This window comes from Bombus flavifrons, chromosome 14 (assembly GCF_040668555.2).
Source record: "Bombus flavifrons isolate JBK064 chromosome 14, iyBomFlav1_principal, whole genome shotgun sequence".
NCBI lineage: Eukaryota > Metazoa > Arthropoda > Insecta > Hymenoptera > Apidae > Bombus > Bombus flavifrons.
Window position 1 is genome coordinate 625,798 of NC_138455.1, and position 25,679 is coordinate 651,476.

General features: G+C 41.0%; 1 protein-coding gene across 5 annotated transcripts in view; it reads right to left on the reverse strand.

The window, feature by feature from the left end:
* Positions 1-25,679, reverse strand: part of alpha-Catr (alpha-catenin related) — a 74,350-nt gene that overhangs the window by 22,754 nt on the left and 25,917 nt on the right. For all 5 annotated transcript variants that reach the window (XM_069126614.1, XM_069126610.1, XM_069126612.1 and 2 more), the window contains one exon: positions 15,295-15,484. In XM_069126614.1, the coding sequence (XP_068982715.1) occupies positions 15,295-15,484 (190 nt within the window). The remainder of the gene's footprint in view (positions 1-15,294; positions 15,485-25,679) is intronic.

Consider the following 25,679-nt stretch of genomic DNA (forward strand, 5'->3'; position numbering starts at 1 on the left):
TCATCGGATTCGTGGAGCGATGCCTTCATTCAGAAGTGAGGGAAATTGACGTTGCTGTTAATTGGTCAATTTCCATATTGGTGGTTAGAAAAGGATGCTAGCCGTCCTTGAGGGAAAGTTGCTAGCGGGAAGCGTCGTTCGTTGAAAAAATAGATTTTCCCTATCTTCCCGCAGTTGGGACAAAGACTGTTTGTCTGTTTGAGAAACTTTAGATAACTAAATCTTAATATTTATAACGGCCCTTGGGCTAGCTGAACATGTACTGTGGAGACGCGTCGGCATCTGATAACCATCATACCCCAAGAATAGGGTCTGCGTATGGCGAGCCACGGGACAGAAACCGTTGGAATGTTTACTGTCGCGTGCCGCTACAAATATTTCTTTTAAGGAGAGCTATAGAATTACTCCATACCTTTGTTAGACAAAGCGTTCATCCCGTGACCGCGGCTACGTTTTCCCGAAGTTCCAAAAGGGAAGGCTCCGGTGTCCTTTCATCTCCGACATATACATATGTACATACATTTGACAAATATTCCAGATAACGTCAAATATATAGTAACTTCCTTATAAATATTTTCTGTGGAAATTTACTTCGTAAACTATTTGAAATTTAATTTCTTTCACTTTTTAATATCGTAAACCAGTTGCGAATCTTTTGATTCTGCCATACAGTATTGGTAGATATTCCACGCAAATATATATAATAATGCAATGTTTAATTAATCTTATGTTCCATCAATGTGACCTAGTTGCAACGAACGATTATCGTGGATATTTAATCGCCAATTGTATTAATGATTAATCAATTATCGAATCGTCGATTAGATGAACGTTTCGCTATTAAAAATTTCTTCGTGAAATTAATATTTAGGTCTGTTCTTAATCCTAGTATCAATCAGCTTTAATCGTTAATAACATTCGCTTAATATAGTATAAACATAGTATGCGAATAAAACAGAACGTTGATTGCATTTCGATCAGAAACCAATGACAGACGATTAATATTTTGAAACAACGGTTTATTGCGTAACATGTTGAAAAATGAAAATAGAAAAAATACTTTATGAAAGGATTAATGGTTTGATGATAAAGAGAAACGCGTGGTAGTTGTTCTTATGAAACAAAGTTCAGTTTTTATTTTATTGAAGGGCCATCGCAGAAACTATGTCATTTTAATATCGGAATACATACTTTTTCCGAATCTTCCTCTTCAACTAGAAAATTTTATCTTCTTGTCTCTTTTTTTATTTTCCATGGTCGCTTTTCGCTTACGGCTCACTGCAAAGTAGCGCAGTTTCACGTTTCACGGACGCCGAAGTTAGGATCGTTGATACGGCCATAAATTTTCACGCCTAGTCAATGTCGACAAAAATAAAGTTTGAAGATGTGTCGGTTCAGCTGAGAGGAACAGGAACCATCTACCATAGCATACAAAACTTTTATGGGGTGTAACGTTTCTAATAGAATTCGTCTGGTGCTACAGTTTTGCCTTGTTATTTATCGCGCTCGATATACTTTTGTTGGCTTATGATATTATTCACGTCGACTTATACTTTTTCTATATTGATGAAAAAATCTGTTACTACTTTCGTATAATATAAAAGTTATCCCAAAGCTCTCCGTTTACTCCGTAATCGAGAACATTACAGTTATTATAGATTCTTTTAAATCCGTGAAATAGAAAAATCCGTGCAAGCATATTTTTAATAAGGAAGAGATTCGTATCTGAATTTCCACGTCTTATCATTAGACTATCGATCGACAGTCACATAAAAACATCTTTTGGTTTATATTGTCGAAGGTGTTTAACGAAGCGTTAGCAGATAACGTTTTTATACTCGACTATTTTATCGAGCACTCGAAAGCACAAGCAACAAACGAAGTAGAAGACTAGATACGCTGCTAAATCGCCGGCTAAATCTATCTTGTTGCCTCCTCTCGACATTTTTCGTTATCTATGATTAAATCCTAATTCGATCGCGCTCGATTTTCACAAAATCATTTCATCTTTTAAACTATGGGGATCTTGAAGTTTTATATCTATTGTTTCTTAAACTTTAAATTTGTGAATATACATATACTTAATATTACCTAATGTATACAGGATGAGTCACCTAAGAATTTAAGCTGAAATATTTTCGATACTACTAATTATATCGAAAAATGTTTCAGATAAAAGTTGAATGACATATTCTGATGTTATTAGTTTTACAGTAGGTGTACGCGTGAAGATCATGTGAAGGTTAACTTTGTTTTTTTAAGTGGAGTCATATATTTTTTAATACATATTAATGGATGCAGCTCGAAATTCTCTATAAAAAACTGTCGATCTATTTATATCGAAAAACTATTAGTTTATCAGATATTCTAACTTTTATTTCGCAAAACTAAACGTATGAAAGGCAAGGATAACAAATAAAAAAGTGGTGTCTCGCGTCTTTCCATATATTTCAAGCGATAAATTTTACAAGATAAAAGTTAGAATATCCGGTAAAATAATAGTTCGTCGACATAAATAGATCAATAATTTTTTATAGAGAATCTCGAAGTGCACCGATTAATATGTATTAAAAAATATATGACTCCACTTAAAAAAACAAAGTTAACCTTCACGATATTTTTCTTATTTACACATATAGTTTTATACCCGACAAAGTTTGCCCGAAAGATATCGCGACATTCCTTAATGTATCCTATTTTCTTGTTACATATTCGTTTCGTTCAAGTTTAGCGCGACGTTATTCAAAAAATTTGACGATTCGTTCGCGAAATGTTTCACCGTTTATACTCTGATAGTAACCTAGAAGAGATGACTTCGCGTAACGTAATCAGTTCAGCTGCCTTGATAGAGAAACCTTAGGACGCTTTATGCAGATCGAAAATCAAGTACGCCATGCAATCCCCCTTGACCCAATTTAACAATCGCACAAGTGCATTGCATTGTTCCGATTCGATATCGTTCGTACTATTTTCTATCGTATCTTGCGAATAAGCGCATTGTTCGACAGAAGGGAAAGCTTGCGCGTACCGCAACCAATGTATTAATCTAAAGTGCCTACACCATCCTATGTACATACATATTTTTTACGTATACTCGTCCCACTAGTTTCCAATTGAACTACGCTCCAATGTTAACGAATTTCGATATGTAATTCATACAGTTGAAAAAATTTACCTTCGTTGCTCCCTTTTCGCGTACATTCTATTTCGATTTTATCTACTTTATCGATTTTATTACAAAAAATTAACGCTTTCAACGATCATGTATGTAGGAGTAGGACAAATTCAGTGTACAAATAAATATTAAATTCTAGTATCTGTTCATCGTCGGTCTTGAGGAGCGACGAAACGACGTTTGAATATTCGACGTATCGAGCGATCGATTCGTATGAACTCGTGTGAATTGAATTTGATGTCGCATCGAGAATTAAAAAATGTATATACATATATAGATTTAGAACTCTAAAGTTGCAAGACGATGTTGACGTATGTATACATATGTATATCGGTAATATTCCGAACGAATTTGTTCGAGTTCAAGTTTATTTCCTCAGCGAATTACTTTTCTCGATATCGACGTCGCTATTTCGATACGATGCGAGAATCATGTTTGCCGAATTAACAAGTGAAAATAAAAATCAAGGGAACGTTTCCTTCGCGGATGACTATCGAGTAATTAAAGCCAGATTGCGCTGTGATATAGCTAGCGATAATGGAAAGCGATCGAAACATCTGTATCGTTGTCTTGTTTTGAACGCGAACGAAGGAAACGACGTTACGGCAGGGTCTGAAAGTTTCTTTTGAAAGATAATTGAGTCGAGAATTATGTTTTCGATGTAACTTGATCCGTTTCCTATTCAAAGATATGAAAGGGCAATGAAAAAGAATTAGTCGAAGATAGCGCGAACAAATTGCGATAGCGTTCAAAGCCCAGGCGGCGCATCTAAGCGCATACTTTGTTACTCCGACGACTCGGCGTCACGACGCGACGATTCAACAAAGCTGTTTAAGCAGACGACGCCGCATTGCGCCGTAGATTTTCGTCGTAATGCGCGTGTATGTACCGGCGATGGGAAGATCAGTCTGTTCACTGATAAAGGTGTTCTGTTACAGAGCTCGATATTTCCTCCTGCCTTATTTCACCGCTCTCCCTACAATAGTCTTTAAATAAATTAGTTCGCTATTTGGGCAGATATTAAAGACAAACAAAAAGGAGCTTGCATCGATGCTCTTTTCTCCAATAGGAAACCAATAAAATTTCAATTTACTTTTAGGGAAAATAAATTTTAATCGGAACGCTTGTAGCGATTTGTATTTAGATCTATAAAGATATATGATTGTATTTCTATAGGGAATAGAGATAGCGTTATTATTTTTTGCAACGGCTTTGGCGATGCTAACAGGCTGACTAACTTATTGTTCTGTATGTAGTAGGTATGCTGTATGCTTTCTGATCGACTTCATAGACACATAGACACACGACGATGCTTCGTCTTTTTGGTAAAGGTCATAAATTCGCAGAGCGTTGCTTGGGGTTTGTTACCGCAGGTCATGTAAAATATTGTAGGTAGATGAACGTTACAATAACGGCCACGTCACCAATAGTCATCGCGATGGTTGTAGCGAGAGTATGGAAGTATGCTATGGTCACTTACATTTCGTTGGAAATGTAGGTTTTGATTGCGTTTCGACAGTTATTTGGGTATATATAACAGCAGTACATAAACAACGCAACTGAATCGTCCTGCAGTTTCTCATGTAAATTCGAGAGCATGAGATTACAGATATCGCAGCACCGCAATATAGGCGCACTGCGTATAACCCAGTTCACCGATTGGTAGATCGGTCCCATTGATCCTTTGCCGTGACAATAGACGTAGATAAATCAATGATTCTACAGGGTCCATTTCTAGATATTATTAATTAACGATAAGTCTAACACCTGCCGACGATGTCGAAAACCATTCTGCAAACTATTTGTGTACCGTTGCGAGTACGTAATTATTATGCAGGATAGCTAGTGAAATTACTATAAAGCAACGTTCGATCGCTGCTACGATAATTAAAATTTCAGAAGAATTGTCATAATCGATAACTTGGCGATAATAATGGAAAAAATATTCATTCGCCGAGCCAAGTTCCAACGTTTCATTTGGTTCGCCGTCTATAAATCTCGCGATAAATTTTCAACTTTGTCATTGTCGTTTTTGACAGCGGAATACAATTATATAATCATCAATAAAGAAATTAACGACATTAAACGAACAGTGTGTCTCCAATCGTTCTGCTCACTCAACGAATTATTGTATTATCGTATACGAGTTGGACCAGAAATTATGAATATTATGAGTACACGAGTATATCGCAAAAAAAGATGAAGTTACCGAACTTGCATCTTCGATGTATGCGGAATTATTAAGCCACAGATCTATCGAATGTACACATATGTATACTTACACGGAATATCGAGTGAGATACGCTAACGTTCCTTCCGGGTTCTTGATTAATCCTTTGGGAACATATATCACATATGTTGCAATATGAAATGCACTGCCAATAGTGTACGTGACGCATGGCACAGATATTAAATGATTCAAGCTCCATTGAAGATTCGTCTTGCATACGAAATGAATCGAACGTAGCTGAAAATATGCAACTGTGTTCACGTTGCGTCTATTCTCGAATTTATTTTCCTCCTTCGACAACAGAAATGTTACATAGTCTAAAATAATTGTAATCTAAAGCAAGAAGGCAATTTCTGAACGAATTACTCGTAGAACAAAGTAGCGGATGGAATAAATCTCGTTGTAAGTTTTAATTTACTTTTTTCTATCCAAAGCTTTCATTCATGTTTACGATTAAGCGTTTTGTTGTTTCTACGAGTCAACGATAAACATGCTCGTGATTTTAAATCGTTGAAATATTCGAAACGAAATTTAGGGAGAGAAAGCGGGCGGGCTCAGATTTATAGACGTACGATTTAATTAAAAACGATTTACTACAGGTTCATTTTTTGCGATGTTACGCAAACGTAGTTTGAAGCATTTAGTATAACCTTGCTATAAGAGCTAAGAGAGCTATAAGTGGAAATTCAGTAAAGCTTGACTTACTTAAGAATCGAGGGATTTAATGGTCGAGTCGAGTCGAATAAAACCCTGTTTTTCGTAAGTGTGTTTAAATTGTTGGGTTCGTTAGAATTTTCGCGATCAGCTTCAGTTAAAATCGTTTTGAAAAGATATCTTAAAAAATAACGATCGAGTAGAATTAAACAGATGCTGGAAAAGGAAATGTTTTGGAAAGACTTAAGTCCGGTTATATCGATGTCTGGGGAAACGATGATCTCGGCCTGGTTATTAGTTAGAAAATACTCAGGGGTTAATAAATGTTTTCCACGTTGACTTGACCCGATCTTAAAAGGTAGACGGGATAAAAATAGCAGAGTGCCGTCTATCGTAAGAGTACACAGACTGTGGAAGAAGTTACCGTTCATCGTTGATCGATGCAGTTATTAGTGGACGACGACACAGCAACCGCTTCCTTCGAGAGAAAGGCAAAATTGGAACTTCCAAATATGTATGTGCTACGCTTCTCGATTCCTTTTTGGTTAAACCCTGATTTGTACGATATAGAATAAACTTATTATATTTTCAAGAAGGAATAGAGCGAAGACGTTAACCAACCGAGAATTTGGTATCGCACGTACTTACTACTGAACTGAATGAAGAATAATCCTTTTGGTTTCACATTCGTTACGCGTCATTCGTGCAAGCAAATCCACTAAATTATTCTAAAAGAAGTCACTAAAAATCATCGTTTAAAGTCCAAAAGGAGAGGAAAATAAGACATAGACCAAAGCCAGTGATATTAATTCTGAGCGTAATTTATCTATGAATCTACCTATAGAAACAACGACGTTAAAATGCTAGGTGGTCAAAGAAAAGAGTTGGATGGCAAAGGCGATCGCCTGCCTATTCCTTTGTCTTTAACAAGAATATCAAGAAGATATTATAAGGCTTTATTCGAAAAAAACGATGCTGTTCACGACGATATATCGCTTGGCATTTCGCCATTTTCTCCAGCCGTGTTGCTGGTTCTGCCTTACTTGCTTTCCGCTCTTTCCGGCTCAACTTTGTCCGTAAAGCACTCCAAGACTATGAAACATTTGATACAGCTCTGTTCCATGGCAAAGACTGCAATTGGAGGTTAAACTGTCTTGACGCTCGCTTATACGCTCTTTCTCCGGGCGCAGACACTGCAATTCAATTCCAAACAGTTCAACAAGAAAATTCTTCTTCTACCTCCTCTTTTCTTTTATATATATATAGTTAATCTGTCTATAACACGTACTTTGCGGATTTGTATTGTAGGTTGTAGAGCACGATCTAAAAATTTGAGAAACCTCGTATATAGTGCGAAGCTTCCTGCGAAATTGATATATTACGCAGCTTAGCGACAAATACGAGCTTTCCTTCTTACTTCTTGAAACAAAATTCAAGGTACGAGTCATCCTGCTATAGGAAAATCACTCTTTTTGCACGTTCCATGCTCCTCTGACGTCCATTTGGTATCGTTCCATTTTCATAAGATACTCGTTAAATTGGCGAAATATTAATTGATTCGTGAATGAAATCGAATGGAAGAAGGGTAAAGGAACGAGTCGTTTAAATCTTCCGTCCAGGCTCTACCATCTTCAAACTTTTTAGCATCTTTGTTTTTCTACTCCTCTACTTTAACTCCACGCCCTTTGTCCTTTCATCTAACATCGTCTACCTCTCGACTTTCGACCTCGTACTACATTTTCTCGCGTTACTCGTTTTCTTGATACCACCTGCCTATTGTTCCACGTTAGATCTGAATTTTTCAGCGGCTAGACGAGCTTAACAAGCACGAGCAACATGCAAATATTTGTTCCATACAAAATTTTAAAGAAGTTTCTCGTAGCTTCTTTGTCTTTTGGAAGCTCTGTATCCTATTGATTCTCGTGAAAAAGAAGCAAAATTAATCGCGCATACAAGACCTTCATGAAGACGCTTTCAGATTTCATATTATACAGGGAAAATCCATAGAAAAAAATTTATCGATTGCAGGGATGTTTTCGTTCGAGAAAATAGAAAATAAACATTTCGCTTCATCGTTGTACGGTTAGCATTTAAAAACCAAGATTTTCATTATACGAAGAAGGAATTACGTGCAAGTATGAAATTTATATGGTAGATCGGAAAAGAAAGGAGGGACATGAATGCTACTTTTGAATTTATCGACGATTATTTCGTTTTGCTAGCGATTTAAACTAACTGGACTACGGGAAATTTAGTTAGTTCCGTATAAAAGTTATTTCACCCGGCGTGCAATGTCGCTCGTAAATACACTTCGTATCTGTAAGAGGCGGTCGCCGTGGCCAGCTGAATTCATCCAGTGAATTTTCGAGTCTGTGTATCGTAAATTATCGTTTACCACGGACGCAATCGTTCTTGCGGACGAAATCGCCGCAATTTCCTGTAGATTCACGTCCAGACTCGCCGCCGTTCCTATTAGAGTCCCAATTAGCTATTAATCATGGTCTAATTACCATTGCGGGCTTTATCAATGCGTATTTTCCATTGGGACGAATCAATCGAATTTTCTCTGAATTTATTCACTAATTTAACAAATTATCTGAAAATAGAATAATCTGTAATTCCAAGTACGTAACTAGCACCGGAACTATTCGATTTGTTCGATAAATAACCACGTATTTGAAGTTGATATGATTTTCAGTTAATTCGTTTCAGAGTTCGCGTCGCGTCATGTAAAAAACATTTGAGCATATTCTCGTCCCAAATGTTCGATAAGACTATATAATTTAGTGAACGTTTGCTTCGAACGATATGTCGTGGCATTTATCGGATGTTCCAAATAAAATTAAGCTCGATGGTGTTATTTTAGCAAAAATAACGACGCATTTGATGTACTTTGTTTATCGATTCGAATTAATTTAACTAAAATATTTGGTTCGGAAATTATATTCATACGTATTAAATTGTTCGCGAAATACTTAGATCCTTATATTCAAATATAATAGTAGTAGTAGTAGTGGAAGTATAGAATATATTAACAGAATATATTAACGAATTTTTTAACAGAAAGATGTTCGATATTTATGAATGGATTAAGAAGATGAAATGTGAAATCGAGCCAGCACATGAAGATTTATTTAGATACACTGCGTGTCGTGCCGCATCCTCGTGCTACACCGTGGCGAATTATTTCCACGATATCATTCGTAAAACTAAGATTTGTCGTAATCAAGATTATGCCTGATTTTAGCAGAGACTAGCGTTTTTCCTTTGACCTTCGTAAATTTTAACATTTTCAAGATAATCTTCCAATTCCAGTAATTTTCGATTTTGCGTTTCCGAATTTAGAGTACTTCATATTTTATGAAACTATCAGAGCGTATCTACGTACTACGTCGGTAGCTGCAGAATTTGTTATTGATTCGTAACACGTAGTATAGAGATTGTAAAATTAAAAAAACTCGTAGCGATATTTTTCTGGTTGTTTTTCATCCAGAGAAGACGTTGCTCAAGGCTCTACTTGGGATAGCGAAAAATCTTTCAAGGACTAAGGAATATAGGTCATCGCGTACTCGCTTTATACATTCGAGATATTTTTTGGCATAGAACCCTGGAAAAAGGCACGAAGGAGACCTCACGTTATGAAAATATGTTCCTTGATATATGCTCGAATTATGTATATGGAGTATTGAATGCCATTATTCAAAATGCAAAAATACGATTCTTTAATGACTTTATCCGACGTTACACGGGAAAACATTCAACGTAGCAAATGTTTTCCATCCTCCCGTGGTTCCATGAAATAGGTGAGTGCATTATATTTTATTTGAATTTTACATCGTGCTGTTTTACGACCGTACTTTCGACAGCGAATTTTTGAAACATTTTCATCTTTTTCCATCGAAATACATCTCCATTTCTCTTTGGCGATTTTACCAGATCATTCGTTTGTTCTAGTAAAATCGGAAAACATTTACGAATGAGTTCTACAAAACTCGAAGTTATTGAGACAAAATCAGAGAAAGATTTTGGTCAGTTATATCGTAAATCGATATATCGCTTAGTTCTTCGGACTTGTATGTTTCAGCGCAATGAATCAATACAGGACAGATATGTTACTAAGTACTTTCTCGAGAATTGTTTTGCCTTGAGCGGAGGAGGATTCTTATCGGTGCCTTCCGTAAAGTTGCATACGCGAGTTTGCATTTATGTTCTTTCAGCGATGATGTTCAGAGTTTTCAGCCAGAGGCGTTTTTTTGTACGTTATGCTGCGATTCGGAAAAACGAGCGGGAGAAAACGAAGGACGAGAAAAGAAAAACAGACGCAATGCTTCAACATGGAAGATATGCAAGTATATATAACACCACAAATCAAAGTGGTTATGAGTATAGTGATTATGAGTATAGCGATCGCAGGCACGTGTAATCTAACAATGTTCGTAAATACTATGCGTAAGTTTTAACAAGACGTGACAATGATAAATGGGTTCCGCGTGCATTATCACAGCTTTGACAGCTTTTCAGGTCTACAGCAGTCATCGCTTCGAAGGGCATTTGCGTGGAGCAGCCGTAGAGAGGACAAAGCTGTGAGCGTGATCGAATTCTCCGGGAATACTGGAGAATTCGGACAAGGAAATTAATCAGAGTGAAGGGCTAGTGCCTGTGAAAAAAAGCGCCGAAAGCGCGTCGCGCGGGCCATTTGAAAGTGGTAGTGACAGGTAGTAGTGACAAGTGCGGGTATAAGTGACCATTTTGCGCGCCCAATGGGGAAAAAAGGACACAACTGTGGGGGAAGATAAAGAGGCGGATGAAACCATGAGAGGAGGGGGCGAAGCGGAGTTGGCTGCTGAGCCTACACACTTCAGCACCAGAAGTATGAGGAAGGCGGTCCCTCTTAAGGAGGGGTTCTTCTGCTCTGCACTGACCGCGAGGAGCCTACGGATTGAGGAAACGATGGAGGAAGAGGAAACCTCCGCCGTCGAAGCGCCCCGCGCGAAGAAAAGGAAGACCAGCGGATCTCCCGAGTTCCCCACGGAATTGGCCGAAGAGATGAGGACATCTACTACGACGGACATAGGAGCGGAACTGCTCCGTCGAGCTTCTGAGGTGACCAAGGTTGCCGAAACATCCCGAAACCTAAAGGGCACACACGTGAAGATGTTGAGAGAAGCGGCGAGGTCCACTGCCGCTGGCGCAACAGAAATGGTGAGAAGGATGGACCCCGCCCCTGGCGCCTTCGAGATAATGGAAGGATGCATAGCGGCATTAGAGGCGGAGAACGAGGCGCTCCGAAAAGAGCTGGTCTCGGGCTCCACGGCAGAGAAGAGCAGTGAGACAGCGCGTCTCGCCGCGATCGAACGCAAGATGGAGGAGCTAGGCTCCTTGCTGATGACTGAAGGGAGGACAAGCGGCTGCCATGGAATGGCAGACCGTCGAAAGAAGAAACAGGAAGAAAAAGGAGCCAGTGGAGAAACAACCGGCGAAGATAACTCCCGGGACAGGGGCGAAAACCCCGAGGAAAGCCCCAGAGAGAGGATTGGAGAACGTGCGCAGAGGGGGAGACAAGCTGCCCCCCCCCCACATACACCGCGAACATCGGCGGTAACGATCACGCTGAAGGATAGATCAGACCAATTCTATGCGGAGGTGTTGGCCGCGACCAAGGACAGCGTCTCTCTGGCCGAGGTCCGCATCAACGCGGTAAGGATGCATAAAACTATGACCGGAGGCGTCGTTCTGGAGGTCTCCGGAGAGAAGAGGGAGAAGGCCGCTGCGCTTGCAGCACGGCTGACCCGGACCCTGGATCCGAGCAAGGTCCGCATGGTGACACCCTTCCGAGCCGCGGAAGCAAGGTTGACTAGAATAAACATTTTGGCCACCAAGGAGGAAATCAGGAACATCCTGGCGAAGGAGAGTTGTTGCAAGGCGGAGGACGTCAAACTGGGAGAGATCCGCCTCGCTCGAAACGGTCTTGGATCCGTGTGGATACGAGGCCCGGACGGTGCAGTGAGAAAACTGACCCAAGCTGGCCATAGGATGGACGATAGCAAAGGTCGAAGCCATCGAGCGAAGACCTTTGCAATGCTACAGGTACCTGGAGATTTGGCACATACGCAAAACATGCGCCTCCAAGGAGGACAGGGGGCACCTGTGCTACAAATGCGGCGACTTGGGACACCAAGCCAAAGGATGCACTGCCGCGAACCCGAAATGCCTGCTATGCGAGGCGCTCGGAGCACCATCAGTACACAGGATGGGGGGCCCAAGTATTCTCATCTTTGGTTACGGGTGCTTTCCTGAGCGTAAATTTAGTGCTATACAGTACCCGGGCACCCCTAGGGCTATAGGGGTTGGGGTTACATCCAACCAGCGAACAAGGCACCCAGTACCTTGCTACCTGGATTAGCTAAGCCTGGCAGGGGCTGTCGCTTGTCTCAGGTCGAACGGGGCGCTTTCTAAGCACTTCCGTCTCTACAGGACGGTTCCGGAGCAGGCGGGACGCTGCTCACCCGCCGAAGGCCATTCGGGGGAGCCAATACCCCTTAAATCGGCCCTCTTGGCAGTATCTTGGCCATCAACCACTGCCACCACGAGTATAAACCTATAATTGGTCGAGCAGACGGGTCGCTACTCCCTCCGGGCTTTCACTCGACTCTCGTGGTACCATCCTAAATCATTAGTGGGACTATCGTGTGGATGTACGGCCACGTCACTACCGGCCGGCGACCTGCTAACTGTGCTCGGCAGTTCCAGATAGGACTCACGTAAGCGGAGGCCTCAAGGTACAAAGTACCCGGGAACTTATCCTGACGGTCTCATCCTTGGCATTAGGATCGTGAGTGCGCTACTACCCAAGGCCACGTAGAGAGAGTGTAATCGTACTTAAACGCCTTACACTCCCGGCGACCTTCCCTGCGATCTAGATAGAGGACTCACGTAAGCGGGACGCTTGTCCCGACGGTCCTCCCTGGCTGCGGGAACGTGGGTTTGTCAGCCCCCATAGATTCCCATAAGCAAGTCCTCCCTGCGGGAAGGATGGGGGGTCTGGCCTGCGCCCCCCCCCTCCCCCAAAGAAGGAAACAAGAGAAACCACCCGCGTATCCACGGTCGCAAGTGGCAACGAAAAAGGCTCGCTGCCGCAGAGAACCCCCGACCTTAAGCCCGCGAGCAAGGAGGCTGGCACAGAGGAAACCATGGAAGCAATGACCTTAGGTGATTGAGAAAATGTGCATCCTTCAGACTAACTTGGGACGGTCAAGACGAGCGCAAGACCTGCTCTACCAAATCATTCGGGAGAGCACGGTCGCCCTAGCGGTGGTGACCGAACCATACAGAGTTCTGGATGCTCCGGACTGGGCCGGAAATACGGATGAAATGGTTGCTGTCACCTGGACATCAACGCCGGACGGAGTCCCACTGGAGCGCGACAACGGATACGTTGCGGTAGAGTGGGCAGGAATGGTGGTGGTGGGCGTGTACGTGTCGCCCAACAGCGGATGGGCGGCGTTCGAGGAATTCCTGGACGGGGTTGGCGACTGCGTCAGGCGGCGCCTTCCTCGGCAGGTGCTTGTCCTGGGAGACTTCAACGTACACTCCACGGAGTGGGAAAACTCCAGGACCAACGCGCGCGGCCGCGCGCTGTCAAATTGGGCCGCGGGACCTGAACTCCTGTTGATGAACAGGGGCTCGGCCAGCACCTGCGTGGCGTGGAGGGGGAGCTCCGTCGATGATATCACATGGGCCTCCCGCGATGCATTCAGGCGGATTTCAGGCTGAAGAGTGGCCGACGGGGTCGTGACACTCTCGGACCACTTCTACATATTCATGGAGGTGAAAAACACACTTGGACCTGGAATGGTGACCACGGGCGATGGTCGCGGCCCGCCGTGAGAAGGATGCGCCACCACCAAGGTGGAAGATCAAAGAAAGGGACTACGATCTGCTTCGAGCGGCCGCAAAAGTGGCTGCCTGGAACTGAAAGGCCTCGACGACGCCGACGGAAACAAGCGTGGAGGAGGAGGTCGAGAACCTCCGCTGAGCCATGACGGCAATATGTGACATGTCTATGCCGCGAACCACGCTGGACATCGGGCGAAGCAGAGCCGTGTATTGGTGGATTCCCGACATTACGGAGCTGAGGGCGAGATGCGTCCGGGCCTGAAGACAGTACCTGAGAGCCCGCCGCTGGCGACGATGCGACGAGGAAGAAGTCTCCCTGCGCTACCAAGCGTACCGCGTGCTACGGCGCTCGCTACAAAACGAGATCAAGATCGCGAAGGACCGTGCCTGGTCGGAACTGGTCGAAGCATGGGTAAGGCCATACAGGACGGTGACACGAAAACTTCGCGCGAATAACCCTCTGGCAACGACGGAGATGGAACCGGCGCTGCTGCTGCAGATCATTGGGACGCTCTTGGAACGGTGATTATAATATTTCCAAGTTTCCAACTACTTTCTTTTACTTCGTCTCGCTCTGTACATCAATACATTTAACATTTTCGAAATTTTGCGTCTCATCGACTGACTTCGCATCGCATTGGATCGTACGAAGTATACTACAAATAAAGGAACTAGGATATAACGGTGCATTATCGTGAGTTTCACAGACAAGTAAGGTATTATCAGAGATTTTATTTCCAAACGAATAGAGCTACTGGTGAGTACTGATGCGACAATGTTGCAGATTGTCAAGAGAGCAAAGTAGACCGAAGTCAAGCTGGAGTAAAACTTGTTGGAAGTAACAATGACTAGGTCTCTCCGAACGTCAGCACGAGCTTGAATGCCTGCTGAGAGATATCCTTTCAACTTTTAGAAGCGACAACTCGTGACAAACGTCTTTACATCTTCAAGCGGCTTTAAAATCTTCGCAGAATTTTTAGGTCACCTCTATTTGCTTAAAAAGTTTTAGCGACGATCTCTCGATGACCGATTACTAACGCGACAAATACGAACTTTCGTTTGTTGCGTGAAAATCTTATATACATGTAGATGATCTTTAACCCAGTGTTAAAGGACGGAAGAAATAATTTCCTGCATATATCTATTTCCGGCACGTTAACGTACAGAAATGGAAATTAACAATTTTTTATTATAAATTATGTTCGATAAAAGTCGAAATCTGAAGAAATAACGCCTGCAACGTGATTTCTCTAGTCTCGGCTCATTCATTATACGCATATAACGGCAAATCAAGTATAGTCAATAATGATTTATAGATAGATTGCAGACAATGACTTACCAGCATCTCTTGCTCTCTTGCACGCCTGGTACATGTCCTCCCTGATCTCTGGATTTCCATCCGCAATGGTTTCGCCAACAGTGACGAACCTCTCTACTGCCAGATTCACAGCTTGTCCAACTCTGGCAACAGCACGGAGACTTCTGTCCGAACATAGCGGACGTTCTCTGTGCGACACTAACGTAGAAATCTGGAAAACGAAGAAAGATGGATTGGTAACATCGGACAAGCAATGTTTTAAGGATGTCGCCACTTTTACAAACTTTGAAGTTACTATGTTTCTTAATTACTACGTTCGGGATCGACTACGACATGTATCTTGAAAAGAATTACAATCGAAGATAAGAGCTATCAAAGAAGTAACTTTGTTTAAACAAATGAAAAAATATAATATCCCGTAGAAAAAACATTTCTTTGGAACACGATAGAATGTTCGCGTGGCTGCATAGATGATAAAACGACTAGTGAATTTTTGCAATCTAAACGATATTTTCCTAAGAAATTATGCTCAACGGACTCCTCCTGTTAACGAGAATAAAATTAGAGTATACATTTGCCTGGTTAAATTCCAGGTTACCATTCTAGTCGTGAATGAAACAGCCATTTAAAAAGCAGCTGGTCATGCAGATTAACTCCGGTAAATTGGTTGAATTTCCACGAATATAATATATAGATTCATGCATCACACACAGAGACCAATGTGTTTCATAGAAACGAACGAGGTTTCTAGTTAATTCCGCACCAAGAAGGATTTATTGATCATATATTGGTATACCTTATAACGTTTCGCTGGTACGAAAAAATGTCCACGAGGAAAAACTCGTAGATATTCGGTATTACTTAAACTTTGTATAAATAAATACAACTCACAAGAACGCAATGTGAGAACAAAATATTTTAAACAACTTCATCAGATACTATTTATGAGTTTTGAAAAGCTAATAATAATGCATATCCGATGCCTTTTTCAGTAGATAAAAATACTATTCTCGGTACATAAAAATTACCGCTTCGATACTCATCGTATCAAGCATGTTTCACTCGATTTGTGCCCATCGAAAGATTAATCGTAATTAAAAAAGGTCACGCAACATCTTGTCCCGTGTTTTTTCCTTAATTACTAAGGTTGCCTTGTCTTTCGTTTAAATTTTAAATATTAAACAGAGATATACATGTGTGTATACCCGTATATATGTAGATGTACTTCACAAATTCCTGCGAAGCAATACGATATACGTACTTCTACCGAATATCATCGATTTTGAAAAGCCATGACACAACGCGAAATAACTAAAGGTGCACGAGTACGAGGGGTAGAACCTCGTTATTAACCAAAATTCGAGCTAGCTCTAATTATTAATGTTGCATCATGGTGTGTGACACTCCGAAAACCAAGCATCTCAGCGATATGCGCGTGAATTCATCCACTGTATGTTTGGAATGGAAATCATCCACGCTCGGATTGTATTGTCTGCTGGCTAACGACCAGACAGAGATTTTTCTTTCCTCACCTCCGTATCCTCCACGTAAATGCCGAACTTTGTCTGTATTCAGAAAAGCTGCACGAGAGTAATCCCGTTAGCCAGCCTACAGTTCTAGGCTTCGCCGGATTCTCCCTGTATATCAGGGATTCTCCCTGTATCTTTCAGTTTCTACACAATTAGACAATGTATTTTAGCCGACCCGTCCTCTTTAAACGATTTCGCCAACTCAACAATCGGAGACAAGTAGACAAACGTTAGGAAAAGCTGTAGGGGTATAGAGAACGGAGCCAGTTTCCAGATCAAAGGAAGCTCAGCTTAGAGGTAAATCGAGGGCAGGAAGAAGAGCGCAAGGATAAAAAGAAGGAAGGCGAGCGAGGAAACTACGTGGTAGGCTAAAGAAACGTATCTAAAGAAATAAAGTGTGAGAAGGGAGAAAACGAAAACTAGGTCAGAGTCGGAATAATTGTAGAGATTTACGAACAGTTTAGAGAACAACAATTAAACGCCTATGTAAAGAGATAAAAAGACTAAGAAAAGGAAAATAGTGAATCAGACGAAGACCGTAGAGCATCTGGATGCCAGGCAAAGGGTCAGAGAGGCAGAAGCAGCAGCGATGGAAGAAATGAAAGAGAAATTGACAGGGAGAAAAAGGGGGAGCAAGGGATATCGGGAAAGGGGTGAACTGAACTCGGGGGTATTGTTTTGCGACGTGAATGCGCACAATCGAATGATCGCATATATATACTTGCGCGTACACATTGATGTAGGCAAGAGTACAAATACCAACACCGAATAACAAATACCGATGCAATCTCTGCCCACGTATCTACAATCTATATACATACGTACATACGCGGCATTCGGTTCACGATTCGTATTCGTGGATCTGTACTTTGGAGTATTGTTAAATGTCCTGTGTCGAGACAGGTGCAAAGTGACGATGTGCGACGATATGTACAGCTCGTTTCCTCTCAACGTGTTCATTGTGGTCGACTGCGTTTTTTTCGTTTCAAACCAGAACTTATACCTCCCAAAACTGTCAAGCACGTGGAAGATTTTAATACCGCCGTGGGGACAAAATGAGAGACTGGCCAAACAATGACGACTGTTGACTGAAATTTCAACTGCGAATCAGTGAGACAGCCTCACTGGTTCGTTTTTTCCCCTAGGATCACGTTTATTTCCACAATTGCTGCCGCGTAGTTTCCATGGAAAGGATAAAGGACATCTCTGTTGTGATATGACAGTATCTCTTTTTTTACTCTTGATACTATGCAGTCTCGAGGCACTCACTAACAACCCTTCCGCTAAATATGCAGGTATTTCACGAAGTTCGGTTGTCATCGAACTTCTCTCTGTATCGCTTCATATGCAACGCCATGGAAAACAAAAATCCGAAATTTTTAAATCCGAATTGAAAAAAGAGATATGAACAGACACGTGGATCGAAAAATTAATATCTTTCGAATGATAGACGATTTCGTTTTCCATCTTCTTGCGATACACAGTTATAATATTAATAAATGATGCGATTATCGCAGATTCTTTCATCCGTAATTTTCTATAATATATTATATTAAATTAGGTTCGGGTAAAACTATACGGGGATTGCATACTTCTAATCGTAAGCATTAGTGTATATTTCTATTACAGTTGAAAATCTGTCGTAATTTAAGATCCGATCACTCTGAATTTGGGTAGAAAATTCTAGAGAAAATTAAGAACTAAAAATTGACGAATATACGGCCTATACGTCGGAAAATAAAATCGACCGGAGAATTCTACAGAATTTAACATATCGCGTTCTTGAATGCATTAATATCACGAGAATAACGTCGGTTCCTAGTCGGAATTACTATTTAAGAATACTTTTAATCTCTGATACTATCTAACTTAACATCACGATGAAAATTTTCCACCGTAAGCTCGCACGGTTGCGTGGGGAACGAACCTCGTAAATTCATTAGTTCGATATAAGTAGCGACCACACATCCAGCGACAGGGCGGAGAACAAATTCTTCGCATAAGTTCATCTTTCCTGCAATAAGAAAGTTATTGCATACATGGAATTATGCGAACCGCATGTAATTTGTTTATTAGAAATCTTGGGTGGTTCTTAGCTATCAATCTCATGACTCCCGCGATGAAATTAATGGAATTAATACCTCGAGCGGGTGCTATATGTAGGAAAATATTAGAAATTTAAGAATAAAATGATTCGTAAAGAAATAATGCAAAGCAACTAAGTAATTGTAAAGCCAACAGGCACGAACGATATTCTTAAGCTGTTATAACTTTAATTCGCTTAGATCATTTGCAACGGGACTGGTTATAAAATAAATTCTATTTCCTATTAATATCGTATAAATAAAAATTCACAAGTCAATTAGTTGGATAGCATTGATCGCATTCCGAATTTTATCTATGGCGAATAACATATTATTTGATGTTGGGTGCGATAATACACGGTATTTATGAGAACCTCTATATAATATTTTGCATCGTGATCTTGCGATTCCCGAATGTACAAAATTAGCGCGAACCATTTATCAGTCAGTTTGCCGACGTTATTAATAATAGGTTTGTCGTATTAATTCGAATTCAAGCCGAACAAGGCTGATGCATGATGATTCCCGTGGTAGCTCGAATTAGCGTTAAATTTTCCTGTATGCTGAAACCACGAAAAGGGTTCCACAAATTATGTGAAGCATAACGTTGCGAGTCGCACGTTTTAATCAGTTCTCCAACTCTACTCAGTTCATTTTTCTATCTAAAAAGCCAAGTTCACGAATTAACCAAGTTTTCTCAACCCGTGAATTCCTTTCACGAACAAATTTCTAAGACTTCCTAATTAATGTCCTCGATTTTGACGCGTTTCTCTGAGGTCCTCGTGAATTTTCGTATTTCTGTCATCAACCATACTCTTTTGTCTTTCTTCCCTCTTTTCTTTATTGATGCTGTTAGGAGAACGACTGATAAGGGAACAATTGGTATACGTATTAATTAATGTGGACAGTATGTAACGCTGGCCGTTTATGTAAAATCGGTAATTTTGCACAATAAGCGATAAATACAATGTGATAATAGTTAATCGGTGTTTACACATGATCGGCTTGATTTATAAGTAATGTAATTAACGGATTAAGGTAACTGTAGTTAATATGAAACACGTTGTAATTTCGAACATGTCAATGACGCTGTTACTGATGATGATGTTTATTTTGTGGCGAAAATTAAGAACATGACAATAATAGCGAGAAATGAATCAAATGTATTTGCTGTTTTCATTAGAATCAAGAAGAGATTGCACATTCATTTTCGTGTTCAACGTGTAGAAGACAAAGAAAATTGATGCAATATACGATTAAAAAATGAAAGATATTTCTTTACAAATTTCTTGTGTTCTATGTTAGGTATTACTTTTTTAACTCGCCGCAATTTTTATATTTTTATATTTCATATCTTTTATTAGCTCAATATGCTTGAAAGAACATGTTTCTCTGTCCAGAAATCAGCAGTTTCATATTACGTGTAGTTTTTGACCTACAGAAAGAATATACTTGTACTATAACGAGAAATAGCTACCATAAAAAGAAAGCTATTGTTTCAAATGTTAATATATCATATAAAATATGAATTGATTTTTATAATATAAATGAATCCAATGGAAAATTGGTCTTCCTGTTAAAAGTTGTAAATAACGTGAAAAATTCGACAAAAAAATAGTACCGTTAAACTATAATGAAATAAAGAAATTTATATGGGAAATTTCGAGGATGCGATTAATCAAACTGGTTGCAACGAGATGCGGAGAAAACGGAAGTCAGGGAGAACATGGTTGTTAGAACGATACCACCTGCAGTGGGTCTGTGAAACCGCTGTAATTTATCGTGCAAAGACGAACCTTGTTGTAACGGTTAGCTGAAAAAGATCGTAAATATTCAATTTGGCGTTAATCAGGGCTGCAGAGTCTTTCAAAGTGAGAGGTCACATGTTCGTAAACAATCTGATATTACGATATTTATTTTTTCAATACATTTCTTCTTTTCGCTATGGAAGTCACTGAACTTTTTAAAACTCGCTGCACGTTACGATACGCGCCTTTTTTTCATGCATGCGATCGTTTGATTTTTTCTAATGTTATGCTGTTGTATGCAATATGTATTGTAGAAAATTAATTCGCAACGTATACACGACACCAAAGTTTGATCGTGTACTTGTACTTGGCATATTCAATTCATGCTTTCACTGATCCTTCCGCCTCGATATATTAAATTTGCCAAATATGCTAAATATTTTAAAACAATGCAACAGCCACATAGAAAGCGAAGATCGATAGTTATTGTCAGAAAGGATGGTAACGACGTAGAAATAAAACGTATTCGGATGTAGAGTTAATTAAGAGGATAGAGCCTCTTAGAACGAGTGGCCATCAGCGTGTGCATGATCTAACCTTCGACATTTCCTCTTGATTTTCCCCCTTTGGTCCCTTCTTGTACGTATCATACGATTACTCAGGACAACCCCTTGGTTTCTACTTCTACCCTTATAAAAGATGCATGAGCTGTGCTTTTACATCGTTCACGCCATCCGTCACAGTTCTTCCTCATTTCGTCATTTTCTACTCAATCGCGGTTTAACCATTCGTACGACATAGTTTCAAGACATTTTTTCCTTTCACTAACGTTGTTTATGCATTATTTACCTTGTCGGCGTTTTATTAGCGAAATAACGAAACAGCGAACGGCAGCTTATTAAAGTTTGAACATCCGGTATAAATCTTTCGTTTCGTTCCCTTGAATCTTAATTAGAATGAGGATACAATTCTGGTTGGAACCCTGATTTTATTTTCACTTGTTTTATTTAAATCTTTTTCTCTTGTTTACTAATCTTATACAATAAGCGACGACTATATTTGAAATTTCATGTATTGTTCCATCGCGAAAGTTAAAATTCTTATTTATTTATACTTTTATATTTTTATTAAAATACAGTAAGCTAAATAAAAATTTTCGCAATTGTATACAACTTTTCTGGCGTTATATTTTATAAGCGTATGGCGTATAACTTTTCTTTGGCGTTTTCGTTGAAAATATATCGTAAAAAGAAGAAACGTTGAAGAAATGGTAGTATAGTTTGAGTCATAGAAATCTCGCAGAAACAGTGATAATGCTTATTTAGCAAATTTTAATCACGGAAGGGTTCAAGCTAATTCCATGAGATTGAAAAAGGTATAGAGAAAAAGTAGAAAAATTACGGAGATTGTAAGTAAAAACGCGAAAAGTTTCAGATAATTAAGGATTAAGTACCGAATTATAAATGACGATGAATCTTTTAGCTTTAATTTTTAGCTCTAGTTTTACTCGAAGAAACATTTTACCAACACCAACCTAATAGCAGCAGCACCCTTGGTCTCGCGCTTTTATTCTACAATGTAAATTTTAGCTCCGTCGAAATGGCACGCAAAGATTTTCCTTGGAAATAGCTGAGCATGATGCCGATTTCATCCAATTTTCCTGCCATCATGAAAACAAACAGAATCGTGATGGGAGATTCGATGTAATCCATTAAATTGCTCAAATGGAAAAGCACTACGTCAGTTTCACTCAGATAAACGACGGATGACCAGGAGTTAACCAGACGTCGCTCTACCAGTGCAGTCTATTTCATTGCCGTGAAACGAGAGTTTAGGGAATCGATGGAAATGAATTACTCAGTCAATTTACTCCTGTTATGCTTCTAATTTTCGATGCTTATCTAGTACACTGTCGTTTGCTCTTTTTATTAAAAATCTAATGGCAGCGTTCGAGGAAAGAACGAAATTGAGAAACAACGAAACTATCTCGAACTTCGCTCTATTTCTGGCTAACTGGATCCCACCAACCAATTCTCGTTTAAAGTGAACGAGTAGTTAGTATATCACAAGGAGTTTTGTATTGTTCTTTTGGGTGGATGAAATGATTCAAGTATAATAATAATACTCCAAGCTCCGTATATAATAATAATAATTGATGATCACAAGACCAACATCTCAATCGCAAAAAAATCGTACGTTCATAAATTAAGTTGTAGCACAACTAAAATCACAGACTATAGTTTTAAATTTATCCATAACACCTTCCTTGTAATAAATGAATTGTTACGAAAAACAGTGCCCGATTGTAATGACAATATTGTACACATTTACATTGAATCTTGATAAAATCAATTTGTATGAGAAGTAGCCTTGGTTACATATTAGACTTATATGTATACTATGTAAGAAAATGCGAAGTTCGAACGCTCGGGCTGACAAGCTGTCTTTCATCATCCGCATGGTGTGTGGTCCAGCGATCCCGACGTCTTACGATTGCGATTGCCTGGGTTCTAGGAAGAGATAGCAAAACCACGTGAGAGTGTCGAAAGTATGCCCTCTCCCTCGTTAGAGCACAAGCTAGCGAGCTCTGACCTTTTGCGCGGCTGCGATGCCGAGGGTACTCGACCATTTTTTGTACAATCGTCACCACAGACGAACGTAAAAGCAAAATCACGCGAGTTCATTATTTTTCGAGCTTACAGAACATGCTGTAAGCGGGACTAACGTGAATTCGCTTTTAGTGCTTCTTACATATCAGAAGTGGGATTTGCTTACGTGCTATAATGCGAAACATTTCACAGTGATCGCGTGCAGTGCGGAGTGCGAAAAAGGAAAAAATGAAGAAGAGGGAATAGAAAAGGAAGAAATGAGCGAATCGGTAGAAATACGTAGCGGTGCGTCCGTTGCGAGCTCGAGGAACATGATTCTTTCCCGGATGTCTCGTCGGTACGACGCGGGAATGCGGAGAACGTGGAAAATGAGGACCGAGGAACGCGGTTGGCATGGCTGGAACGATTGGTGGAGATCCTTCGTTCGCGTCCGCGTTCTCGATCGTCTGCGCGCTCGCAACCGCGCTCTTGATCATCCGCGCGTTAGCGTTCACGCTCGCCGCATGGGTGTCGTAGGACCCCGGACAAGGACGGTCGATTAGAACGCTTGGAGCAAATGCTCGTGCACCTGAGCCACCGCTCACACTCGCGACCGCGCACACCGACGCATACCCGACCCGGCGACGAATCGTTAATCCCCATATTCGTCTCCATGAAAGACGAAGTTGTAGTGATTGAACAATGGGTCTGACATGTGGATAAACTTGTCAAGTGGTATGGTTGGGACGACTTGTCGGTAATGCGGTCGATTGCCACGCGACTGTGACGCCAGGAAGTAGTATGACACCTGCCAATATCATCATCACCTACGCGCAGACGAAAGTACAGCTGGTGGCCCAGTTCTTGAAGACGGTGCCATTTAGCCATCTGTTCAAGGAGGTAGCATTGTATGAAGCACGGCCTGGGCAGAACTTAAGAGATTATTGTTTCCAGAAGCCATGCAAATTGCGAAAGTTAGATATCGATATATCTGATAAATATCAGGCGAATATGGTGATCGGCGGTATACCGGATGACGCTGTTGCCCGCACCGTGAGCTCGGCAAAGCATTATGACCCCAACGCGTTATACGCATTTATGAGCGTTTTGGCGACATGCCGTCGCGAGCGCGGGTAACGCGGGGTCATCGAGTGTCGATCACGTCGAGGAGAATCAAGGCTGCGTCCGACGGGCATCGACGGGGACCGTCGGAAGGAGGCGGAATGACCGGCGACGACCAAGAAAAGAGGAAAGGTGCGTCTATTGATGACCAGTGGTAGGTGTCACAGCGGTGCGCAGAGATGGAACACATCGCGAGGCGGTACCAAAAATCCAAAAAGGAGGGTGATACTAGCAAGTAAGTAAATACTCTCGACCGTACAAAACCGGTGCTAAATTTATATGGGATTAACATAAGTGTCAAAAAGAATCGAGTAAATAGCCTCGTTGACACGGGTAGTGCGTGCACCGTGATGCACTTATCGGTAGCCAGGTAGTTAGGTGTTGTGACGAGGGTTATCGCGGATGCACTGCCTCGAATGTTTGCGCGAAAAACAGTGGTAGAAATGCGTAATGATCGCGATCCAAAACGTGAAGACCGACGTGGACTCGTTCGTAGTTCCTGACGAATACATGCGGCATCTCGTCATCATCAGACAGGACTTCAGATTACAAGATCATGTAGTCGGATTCTACGACGTGATCGCGAAATTCAAGTTGTAATTTGGTAAGATTGAGAAAGAAGCGCATTGGAAGTGCGTTGCGTTGATCGACGAGTTTCGTTGTTGCACGTTGTCGTCAATGCGCGACTTAAGAAAAACAGACGAAACGGCGCTCGAAATTAAGCGCGTAACGGACGCGCCCATCATATACCGTCCGTGTTGCCTCGCGGAGCCGGAAAGAAGGACCAACGCGAAATGATCAAGAAATTATTGGACAATAGAATCATTTGAGAGTCGGACTCACCGTATGCAAATACGATTACCTTAATGAAGAAAAATACGGGCAATTACGGGATGTGCGTCGATTATCGAAAGATCGATCGATGATCAGATCGACAAGTTTGGGGGTCCTAAATATTTCACAGGCCTGAATTTGGCATCCGGATACTGTCAAGTTTCGATGGCGGAAAACTCCATTGCGAAGATGGCATTCGTAACGCCAGAGGAGCACTATGAGCTTTTGCAAATGCCTTTCGGACTAATAAACGTCTCTGCCACGTTCTAACGGCTTATGGACAACGATAGCATCGTTTTCCCATACCTAGACGACGTCATTATCCCATTGCGTACGGTGGACAAGAGGATGGAGTGGCTGTGGCAGCTACTGTAGACATTACGAACGCACGGACTCACCCTCAACTTGGAAAAATGCTCTTTCTTTAAGACGAAGATTGAGTACCTCAGTTGAGAAATTAGCGAGAAGGGAGTGCAGCCGGGACGATGGAAGGTCGAAACT